Source organism: Eupeodes corollae, chromosome 1, assembly GCF_945859685.1.
Source record: "Eupeodes corollae chromosome 1, idEupCoro1.1, whole genome shotgun sequence".
NCBI classification, from domain to species: Eukaryota; Metazoa; Arthropoda; class Insecta; order Diptera; family Syrphidae; genus Eupeodes; species Eupeodes corollae.
In genome coordinates, this window is record NC_079147.1 from 78824767 (window position 1) to 78836641 (window position 11875).

Consider the following 11875-nt stretch of genomic DNA (forward strand, 5'->3'; position numbering starts at 1 on the left):
CTCGTTGTAGCCAAGGTAGCACTTCGGGTTTCCAGACCCAAGGAAAAACAGGGAGGTGCTGGGAGAGGGAAAAACGTCGAACGGCTACAATCGCCAGAGATCGCCAAATCCTTTTCAGACCGAGTTACAAGTAACCTCTCTCGAAGTTCTCTGCCGCCAACACAATGTATCGGAAACCAGTGGCAACATTTCCAAAATGCAATAAGAGAATCCGCTTCTGATGTGCTGGGTTTCAAGAAGCCACCAACAAGAAACCCCTGGTTTGATGAGGAATGTTGGCAGCCAAATGCAGCCAAACAACAGGTACGCAAAGCGGCGCTGCATAACAGGACAAGAGCTGCTTATGAGCTCTATGAGCTGAAGAGGCGAGAGGAACACCAACTTCTCAAAAGGAAAAAGAGAGGGTATGAGAAGCGTGCGGTCGAAGATGTTGAGAGGTTTAAAAGCAGGAATGAAGTTCGAAAGTTATATGAACAGGTGAAACAAAATTCACAGGAACATAAACCTAGAACCGAAGGCTGTAAAGACGAAAGTGGAAACATCATAGTGGAACCGCAGTCAATGCTGAGGATATGCAGACTGTATAACGGCGACGACGTAACGAATTCCACTGTAAGGTAGGATGATCAATTCAACATAGACGACGGAAGCCAACAATCCCGTCCTCCCGACTAAGACGAACTAAAGATAGAAATATCTAAGCTGAAGTCTAATAAAGCCGCTGGAGTGGATGGCTTGAATGCTGAGCTCTGGAGATAAGTTGGTTAGGAGCGTGCACCAAATATGGTCGGAAGAAAGCATGCCCGATGAATGGAACCTAAGTATTGTTTTGCCCGATCCTGTAATGAGGCGATCCTCTAAACTGCACCAACTATAGAGAAATCAGTCTACTTGACATCCCCTATAAAATCTTCTCTGCCGTAACAAACTCGTCCGTTTGTGCAGGATGACCATGGAGAATTCACGCTGCTCCATAAATATTAGAAACAACTTAACAGAACCTTTCGATGTCAAAAAAAGTTTTAGACAAGGTGATGCGTGATGCGCTGTCATGTGATTTTTTTAACATCGTGCTTGAAAGAATAGTGCAGAGCTCACACGTCAACACTAGAGGCACTATCTTTTAAAATTCTGTCCAATTACTAGCAACTGCTGATGACATTGGCATAATCGGAAGAACTCAGCGTGATATCAATGGGGCTTTTGTGAGTATTGAGGCAGAGGCGGCAAAAATGGGTTTAACGGTTAATGAGGGCCAAACAAAGTACATGCTGTCGTCAAGAAAGGACGTCACCATCGACAAACGTTACTTTGAGGTAGTTAAAGACTTCTTCTACCTAGGCTCCGCTGTAAACGCAGAAAACAACAAAAGCGCTGAGATCAAACGCAGAACTACTCTTGCTAACTATTGTTTCTTTGGACTAAGAAAGCAATTGAGTGTTAAAGTCCTCTCTCAAGGGACCAAAGTGTCGCTATCTAAGACCCTTATCATCCCGTCCTGCTATACGGTGCAGAAGCACCTTGGGTCGGTTCGAGAGAAAAGTTCTTTGTGTGATCTATGGTCCCGTATGCATCGAAGGGGAGTGGAGGAGAATAAGGAACGACGAGCTGTACGGGGTGTACAGCGACGTAGACTTAGCCAGAAGGGTAAAAGTCAAACGACTTAGATAATTGGGTCACGTAGAGCGCATGGAAACCAATGCTCCGGGACGGAAAGTCATCGATTCCACACCCACATAACAGCGCAGTAGAGGAAGACCGCAAATCATGTGGAAAGTGACCTCAATCAACTTGGAGCGCGAAACTGGAGACATCTAGCTAGGGACCGAGCTAGTTTGTTTGAAGTAGCTAGGATACTGCTCATATGCTTTTTCCAAGACCTCAAAGAAAATGTCCTAGGTTTTGTCAAGGGCGTGTGCGCATATTAGGCTAATGTTACCGAATTTAGCGTTTATGCGCATGGTCATAAGGTGCTCGTAAATGGATCTTAGCTTAAGGCATAACCGGTCCTTTCATGAATGAGTTCCGAATGTGTCGAAGTAGCTCTATGAGGTGTTCACTAAGTAGTTCAACCTAAAAAAAAACTGTAAACTGTAGACGCCACCGTTAATTCCACCTTGGATGAATTCAGTATATAATGAGAAAAGTTGCAGGCAAGCGTGAACTTTTTTTTTGTAAACGAAATTAATTAATTACTATAAACTTAACCACGTGCGAGAAGTTATAGAAAATACTGTAAGTTCTTACTTCTAGTAAATACTTCCGTTTTATGCATATCACCTATTTTTAAAAATACTGCAAACATCTATATTTAATATTGATTTAGCTTTTCAATACAAGGGTGGAATAACTTTTTGAGTTTTGTTAACATTTAAGATTCTACTTACTTGTTGTTCAAGCCAAGCTTTTTGCTGATTTCTTTGAGCCTGTCGTCGATCAGCTTCATTCAAATCTTCTCCAAGAAATCTGGATTATGATTTTAATTGTTAGAAAGGAAAACAGTTAAAAAAAATAATCAAATCTTAATTTTAATTAATCTTTTTTAAAACTTACATCTGAGCTGATGAAATTCCCAATCTAGGATCATCATCTGCTATACGAACTGGTTCGGCATTCGTGATTCTATAAGGATTATTTAAATCATATTCACGCGCTAACTCTTTCCGTTGAAATCGACAGCGATAATAATTCAAATCTGTCTTAATAGCTTTGGATTCCTGAAGAATAGTTTATTTTGTTTTCAATAATTTTAAAGAAATTCATTTAATAAATAAGACAATTTTTGATAAATTTACCCTTTGTTGTTCGATTTCTTTGGCTCTTAAGATATTTGCTCGTCTTTGGGTCTGTTCCAAATATTTGCGTTCTCGTTCGTCTTCAATACTCTGAAGTTTGGATTTTTCTTCAATCTGTTTTTCTAGTGCATCATGGTCCAACTGATTTGTGTAAAGTTTAAAAATTTACAGAGTTAATGGTTAGTAAATAAACTATAGGTAAAGACTTAAAGGTTAATGCCTGTAGTTGTTTCTAATTTTTAAAAGAATTACGACTAAATTACGAGAGCCGGCTGATGTAGTAAATTTATGGTTCTTTAAATCTTGATTTAAAAAAACTTTTGTTATGTATTAAATATTGACTAATGAAATCATCGATTTTCGCGTTGAAATGATTCAATTTCTAGAAAAAAGACTTTTATTGGTTGGCTAAGGTTTTTTTGTTCAAGGTAATTTGGAACATGGCGATGGGCAGGATTTAAGTGGGGCTTAGCTGAGTTCACTTTTTACAAAGTATAACAAGAGATACTGGACGTATTACAAGTTCAGTTATGTTATTCTTAGCAATACCTGAATTTCAGAAATGATCGCAGTAAATTGGACTTTATTCGCCGTTCTTCCTTTCAGTAGAATTGTTTAGACAGAATACCGCGCATTATTACCGACGTTACCGACTTTAATACAGATTGACTTCGTATGAATAGTAGATTACTAAATAAATAAATTGGGTGGTGCAACAGTCCGTTGAAAACTAGGGCCTAGTGACTTACAACTCTCAATCATTCCTGAATGCGAGTACAGTTGTCAGGGATGGAGGGGACCTACAGTTTGAGGCTGAATCCGATCGACTAATTTGAGAAAGCACTTTTCATGACAAGAAGAATAAAAACAAAAACTTTACATGGCATGACAGCCCAACGCACTAACGATCATAGCAGAATTCAACCCCCCTCCAGAATTAGGCTGTTTGTCTAAAAACATAACATTTATTAAGTAAACGATTTCTGCGTACTTTAGTCTTATTGCCAAATTTTGTAGCTGAAATGTATTCCAAATTTTGGAAAGAGACATTTGTGTACAGGCTATGACAATTTTCGTGGCCAACTGGAAACATCTAGCTTGTGGCGGAGCTGGTTGGAGAAACATATTGGTTGAGCCTAAGGTCCGCCCGGACTGTAGCTGCATCTTAGGTAAGTAAGTAAGAGCTTATAATCTTCCATACATAATGAAAATTCAATGAGCATCCCAAAATTATTTTTAAATTTTAAAGTTCAACTTGAGATCCTCGACTTGCGAGTTGAGAAAGAAATTAGTGAATAAATGGAAAAGTCAACTTTAGTTTCAAATCTAAAGTTGTAATTAACTCTGAAATTGAGAATTGGTGGGCATGGGCGTGGTGTTCATAACGTGTCTTCGCGATAATGTTATTAAATTTAGCTGTATAAACAATGGCTTCATGGATACATTTGTCAGTAAGAAGAGGTTGGGACGCGACCCACACAGATTACTATCTGTTGACCGTTTCACCTAAGACTTTAACAAAATATATTAATTATGTTTGGTGTGAGATAAAAATTTAAAGTCAACATATTTTTTCGTTCTCATAATACTTGAGTCGAAAACCATTTGTAATAATTTTGTATAATATTTTTTGAAGATTTCAATTTCTATGAAAAAAAACTTATTTTTTTTGATTTGTATACAAATTTTACTGAATGTTGAAAACAGTATTTTTTTATAATAGACATTTGAGTCGAAAAAGAATTATTACCAACTTTTAGTAATATTTGTTTTATTAACTTCCCATAGGAAGTTATTGTAATGGATCCGATTTGTCAAATTGAAAATTTTGACATTTCTCGACGTTTCAAGGTACCTAGATCGAAATAAAAGATTTTTAGAAAGATGTCTGTGCGTGCGTGTGTACGTACGTTCGTACGTCCGTACGTCCGTATGTCCGTACGTCCGTACGTCCGTACGTTCGCGACGTTTTTTTCGTTGTCCATAGCTCAAGAACCAGAAGAGATATCGACTCCAAATAAATTTTGTTATACAGATAATAAGGCAGAAAGATGCAGAAAGGGCTCTCAAGAAAATTGCGTGGGTGGTTTTTTTTACCATAGCAGTTTAAAAAAAAGGTGAAAATTTTGGTTAACCCTAAATATCTTTCGAACCAAAAACGTTAGAGACTTGAATTAAATTTTATATAATAAATTGTAACGTGATACCAAACATATATATTTTTTGAAAAAAATCTATCTAACGGTTTTTTTTATAAATCAAAAAAACTGAAAAAAAAAATTGTCACCTCCAAAATTGAACGACTAAAATATAATTTCATCTCCAAAACAATTTTGAGCAACGGAGAACAATGTTTTTGAAATCTGATAAAATTTTGAGAAAAATCGAATTGACAGTTTTTTTTATAAAAAATAAAAATCTAAAAAAAACATTACTTAAAGTTGGTAAAAATTGAACATTGATTCAAATATCTTTTTAAAAACTTAAAATTTAGGCTTAAAACTTATTTTATCTTATAACAAATATTGTTTTCAACATTTGATAAAATTTTGAAAAAAATCGAATTGACAGTTTTTTTACAAAAAATAAAAACCTAAAAAAAAATAATAAACGTTGGTAAAAATTCATTTTCGACTCAAATATCTTTTCAAAACTTTAAGATATTGGCTTAAATTCACTTTAATCTTTCAAAAACTATTGTATTCAACGTGCAGTAAGATTTTGAAAAAAATCGAATTGATAGATTTTTAACAAAAAATTAGAAACCGAAAAAAAAATAACAAAAGTTGGTAAAAATTGAATATCGACTCAAATATCTTTTCAAAACTTTGAGATATTGGATTTAATTTACTTTTATCTTTCAAAAAATATTGTTGTCAACATTCAATAAAATTTTGAATAAAATCGAATTGACAGTTTTTTTACAAAAAATTAAAAACCAAAAAAAAATTAATAAAAGTTGGTAAAAATTGATTTTCGACTCAAATATCTTTTCAAAAATTGTAGATATTGTCTTATATCTACTTTTATCTTTCAAAAAATATTGTTGTTAACATTCAGTAAAATTTTGAAAAAAATCGAAATGATAGTTTTTGTACAAAAAATTAAAAACCTAAAAAAAATTAACAAAAGTTGGTAAAAATAAATTTTCGACTCAAATATCTTTTGAAAAATTTTAGATATTGGCTTCAAACTTATTTATTTTACAGAAAATATTGTTTTCGATATTAAGTAATTTTTATATAAAAATCCAACAGTCCGTTTTTTCATAAAAAATAAAATCTACAAAAAATAGTACGCAAATTTGGTAAAAATTGATACGAGTACATATAAACAAACTTTTAAGCAAGACAAATCGACAGACAGGATGGGAAGTTATCAGTGTGGGTCGCATCCCAGCCTCTTTTTTTTTAACTTCCCATTGGAAGTTATTGTAATGGGTCCGAGTTCTCGACTATTCAAGGTTCCAAGAGTCGAACGTATGTACGTACGTGTGTACAAACAAAAAATGATTTCATTTCCAAAACAATTTTGTGTAACGTTGGTAAAAACTGAATTTGACTCAAATATCTTTTTAAAAACTTGGGATTAATGACTTCAAACTTATTTTATCTTATAAGAAATATTGTTGTCAATATTCGGTAATATTTTGAGAAAAATCGAATTGACAGTTTTTGTTTACAAAAAATAAAAACTTAAAATAAAAGTTGAACAAAAGTTGGTAAAAAATATCTTTTCAAAAGTTTGAGATATATTGAGGCTTCAAAATATTTTTGATTTATAAAAAATATTGTTTTTAACATTCTGGAAAATTTTGAGAAAAACCGAATTGACAGTTTCTTACAAAAAATTAAAAACCTAAGCAAAACATTACTAAAAGTTGTAAAAAAAAAAAGTAGACAGCATTGGTAAATCGTGAGTTCGGTTTTCGATATCTTGTTAATAATAAAATGTATTGACTTCAAATTAATTTTATTCATTTTATTTGTATTTGTTTGTTTTTATTCGAAATAAAAACTTTTAAGAAATGCTACTAAAATTGGTAAAAAATGGGTTTCAACTAAAAATCTCGTTTACAAAAATATATTTTGAAATGAAACTATTGCATTATATGCAAAATATTGTTGGTAATTTTGAATTTTTTGAAAATAATTCAACTGACAAGTTTTTTAACAAAACTAGAAAACCATTGTGTGCTGCTGTATCGGAGCCTCTTTTTTATTTTTTATAAAAAAAAAACTGTTCATTCGATTTTTATTAAATTTTACTAGTTTTTCGAGGTGACAAGCATTTTATACAGTATTTAATAATTGTTGGGCTTTTTAAATATAGCTAGGCGCTATATCAGAGGATTATTTGATTTCGATATCCTTTTAAATAATATATTTTCAAAAACATTAATTCAACATTTCAACACTTTGAATTTTCAATCTAACTTGAGTATTCTCTACATGTATTTAAGACTATTTGATATTTAAAATACAAACATTTTAAAGGCAATTACACCGGCTTTGCACAAAGACAAAATTAATTCTTTTAGAATAACTTTCGGACCGGTTATTGCATTTCTTTAAAAAGAGTTTAAATTTTATATCAAATTTGATTTAGATGTCAATTAAATCAAAATAATTTAAAACTAATGATGGTTTTACTGTGATGTGCAAATGGTAGACATGTGCATTAAAGAGGACACTAGCGGGGACAGGTTTTCCACTAAGGCACCTCTCCTTACCCAGACGCCAGCGGAGGAATTCCAGAGATGGAATCAAAGGTGGCGTCTCCAGGCGGTTGTACCGTCGAGGTGACGTCCTAGCCATGTAAAAACTTCATAGTTGCGAAGCACCAACAAGCCGCGGATACAGACGGATTTACTGTTGACAACCTACGCAAACGAATTAAGTACAACGAATTTCGGATATGCACGTGGAATGTTAGGTCCCTTAACATACCATGTGCGGCCGAAGAATTAGCGGAGGCTCTAGACTGCTATAAAGCAGACGTCACCGCCATCCAGGGATGGGCCGGACAAAAAGAGGATGAAAAACTGCAATATTTACTATGGTGACTTCTACCACAAAAACCAACAGCTCTTATTTAGATGTGGCTTTGATATTGGAGCCAGACTTAGGCAAGAAGTCTTGAGCTATAGGTGCATCAATGAGCGCCTCATGACCATACGCACCAAGGCTAAATTCGATGCGCGCACGCCTCCACAGAAAAGAAAGATGACAACACCAAAGATATGTTCTACGAGCCCTTAAACAAAAACATAAGAGCAGTGTCCTAGCTACGATATTAAAATTGTCCTGGGCAATTTGAATGCCAAGCTGGGAAGGGAAGACATCTTTGGTGGAGTAATCGGGAAAAACAGCCTGCACGACAACACTTCCGACAACGGATTCAGCCTCATATATTTTGCTGCGGGGCTAAAGGTCATCCAATCCAGTACGCGTTTTCCACAAATCAACAACCACAAAGGAGCTTGGAGTTCTCCAGATCAATCTACCGTCAAACAGATTGACCATATTGCGATCGACGCCAGACACGCTTCCAGCATCATAGATGTCCGAACTTTTCGAGGAGCTAACATCAGCTCGGACCACTACCTCGTTGTAGCCAAGGTATAGCACTTCGGATTTCCAGACCCAAGGAAAAACAGGGAGGTGCTGGCGAACGGCTACAATCGCCAGAGATCGCCAAATCCTTTTCCGACCGAGTTACAAGTAACCTCTGCCGAAGTTCTCTGCCGCCAACACAATGTATCGAAAACTAGTGGCAACATTGCCAAGATGCAATTAGAGAAGCCGCCTCAGATGTGCTGGGTTTCAAGCAGCCACCGACAAGGAACCCCTGGTTTTATGAGGAATGTCGGCAGGCAAATGCAGTCAATCAACAGGCATGCAAATCGGCGCTGCATAAAAGGACGAGAGCTGCTCATGAGCTCTATGAGCAGAAGAGGAGAGAGGAACACCGGCTTCTTAGATGGAAAAAAAGAGAGCATGAGAAGTGCGCGATCGAGGAGATAGAGGGATGTCACAACAGGAATGATTTTCGTAAATTTTACCAAAAGGTAAAACAAACCTCCCAAGGGTACCAGCCACGAACCGAAGCCTGTAAAGACGATCAGGGGAACATCGTAGTAGAACCGCAGTCGATGTTGAGAATATGGAAAGATCACTACTTCAAATTGTATAACGGCGATGACGAACCGAATTCCGCTGTAAGGGAGATAGAACCACTCAACATCGGCGACGCAGATCAACAATTCCGGATACCCGACCTTGACGAAGATAGCTATATCTAAACTTAAGTCAAACAAAGCTGCTGGAGCTGACGGCATCGCTGCCGAACTATTCAAAGCAGCAGGCGATGACTTGGTACGGAGCATGCACCAACTTATCTGCGAAATATGGTCGGAAGAAAGCATGCCCAATGAGTGTAATCTCACCATAATGTGCCCGATACATAAAAAGGAGACCCTCTAAACTGCGCCAACTACAGAGGCATCAGACTCGTTAACATTGCGTATAAGATCCTCTCTGCCGTATTATGTGAACGTCTGAACCCATTCGTCAACAACCTGATTGGTCCTTATCAGTGTGGCTTCAGACCAGGAAAGTCCACTATCGACCAAATATTCACACTACGGCAGATCTTGGAAAAAACCCAGGAGCTTCAAATCGATACCCACCATCTCTTTATCGATTTTAAAGCCGCGTATGACAGCATCTATAGGGAAGAGCTCTACCGAGCAATGTCTAGTTTTGGCATCCCTGTCAAACTTATCCGTTTGTGCAGAATGACGATGGAGAATGCACGCTGCTCTATCAAGGTCGGAAAAAATCTTACCGATGCATTTGATGTCAAAAAAGGTTTTAGACAAGGCGATGCACTGTCATGCGACTTCTTCAACATCGTTCTGGAAAGAATTGTGCAAAACTCAACCTTTAACACTAGAGGCACAATCTTCCAAAGGTCTATCCAATTACTCAGATATGCAAATGGTATTGACAAAATTGAAAGATCAAAACGTGATGTCAGTGGAGCGTTATTGAGCCTTGCGACGGAAGCGAAGAAGATGGGTTTAGTGGTCAATGAGGGCAAGACCAAGTATATGCTGTCATCAAAAAAGGACACTGAACGACGACGTCTTGGACAAAACGTCACCATCGACAGCTATAATTTTGAGGTAGTTAAGGACTTTGTCTACCTAGGTACCGCTATTAATGCAGACAACGACACCAGCGCTGAAATCAAACGAAGAATAACTCTTGCAAATCGCTGCTTCTTTGGACTTAGAAGGCAATTGAGAAGTAAAGTCCTCTCTCGAGCATCTAAATAACCATCTATAAGACACTCATCATCCCGGTTCTCATTTATGGCGTTGAGGCCTGGACCCTGTCAAAGAAAGATGAGAGCGTCTTAGGATGCTTCGAGAGAAAAATTCTTAGGGTGATTTTTGGTCCCGTACGCATAGATGGAGAATGGAGGAGAAGATATAACGATGAACTGTACGGGCTGTATAGCGACACTGACCTAGTTAGCAGAATTAAAGTCCAACGGCTTAGATGGCTAGGTCATGTAGAGCGGATGGACATCAACGCTCCAGCCCCAAAGGTCTTCGAATCCAATACCCAGGGACGGCGCAGTAGAGAAAGACCGCGACTCAGGTGGCGCACCTAGGTGGGAGAGGACCTCAACCAACTTGGCGTGCGAAACTGGAGACAGCTAGCTAGGGACCGAGCTGGCTGGAGACGCTTGTTGGTTGAGGCCCAGGTCCGCCCCGGACTGTAGCGCCACCTTAAGTTAAGTTAGTATACATATAATTTTGACACTGAACTAAAAAGTACATAATGTATAAAACCAATTTTGTTATAAAACTATTATTATTACAAAATAAATAACTAGGGCCTAGTAACTTACAGCTCTCGACCATTACTGTGTGCGGATAATGTTTTCAGGGATAGAGCGGACCTACATTTTTTAAGCCGAATCCGAACTACTAATTTGAGAAAGCTCTTTTCATGACAAAAATTATTCTTAGAGAAATTTTCACATTTTTTAAAAATTCAAACACAAAATGTATTTCAAGTTTTTAAGTCGATATCAACACTCTTTCTTAAGGTGTATGGCCATTGAATGATGGTATTCTGAACATGCAACTAAAAAAAACGTACAACCCGAAGAATTTAGATTCTGGAGACTTTAAAACTTTGAGAAATTACTAAATTTTTAATTCTAAAAATTGGATTTAGCATCGAAAAGGAAGCTTAATATTATACTGATTTTACTTCAAAATATGTAGGAAACTGACAAAATGGTCTGATTTATGAACATATGTATGTATGTACATATGTATATACATACATACATACATATGTAAGTAGTTATTTATATTTCATAAGAGCAACTTACACCAATAAGACGTTGTTTTCCATTGAAGATACGCTTCTTCCGTTCCTCTTCATACTGCCTTCGTTTTTCAAGTTTCGCTGCCTCCTGAAGATCTTCTTTTGTTGTTATAACAAATTTCAGCATAATTTATTTTTTTTTAATGAAAAAAAAGATCAAACAACAAACACAAAAAAGAGTGTCGTCTAAATGATTATTTGTTTTTAGACAAAATATTCCAAGTACATTGATTTATAAAAGTGAAATAACAAAATTACACTTGTTTTTGTACACTCCTGTGTATTCAGATATTGTTTTTCAAATAAACAAACAGAAAACTTCCATAACGACATCAAAGCAATACAATACAAAATTCGATCTCCATGGACGCTTATTTTAATGACAGGAGTTATTTGTAAAATAAACAAAAGTAAAATAAAAAAGAAACCACCTAGAATATTGTAGAAGGATAATCAGACTTAAATTCTAGTCAAAAATAATGAAGCAATAAAAGGGGAAATCCTAGATCTCTAGCTATATTTTAAAATACTGAATGTTCAAAATTCTGTAAGGTATTTCAAAATGCACTATAGTTAAAATAGTGTACTTGCATTGTATGTGCAAAATAGTCTATGATAAAAATACTGTAACTCGAAATTCTGTATTTTAAATATAATACATATTATGAT

The 11875-nt window shown here is 36.0% G+C and overlaps 1 protein-coding gene across 1 annotated transcript in view; it reads right to left on the reverse strand.

Moving 5' to 3' along the window:
* Positions 1-11525, reverse strand: part of LOC129941390 (RIB43A-like with coiled-coils protein 2) — a 13554-nt gene extending 2029 nt beyond the window's left edge. Inside the window, exons 1-4 of the mRNA XM_056050015.1 lie at positions 11211-11525; positions 2796-2936; positions 2554-2717; positions 2388-2466 (exon numbers count right to left, since the gene is read on the reverse strand). Coding sequence (XP_055905990.1) covers positions 2388-2466; positions 2554-2717; positions 2796-2936; positions 11211-11333 — 507 coding nt within the window. The 5' untranslated portion in view covers positions 11334-11525. The remainder of the gene's footprint in view (positions 1-2387; positions 2467-2553; positions 2718-2795; positions 2937-11210) is intronic.
* Between the last annotated feature and the right edge of the window lie 350 nt (positions 11526-11875).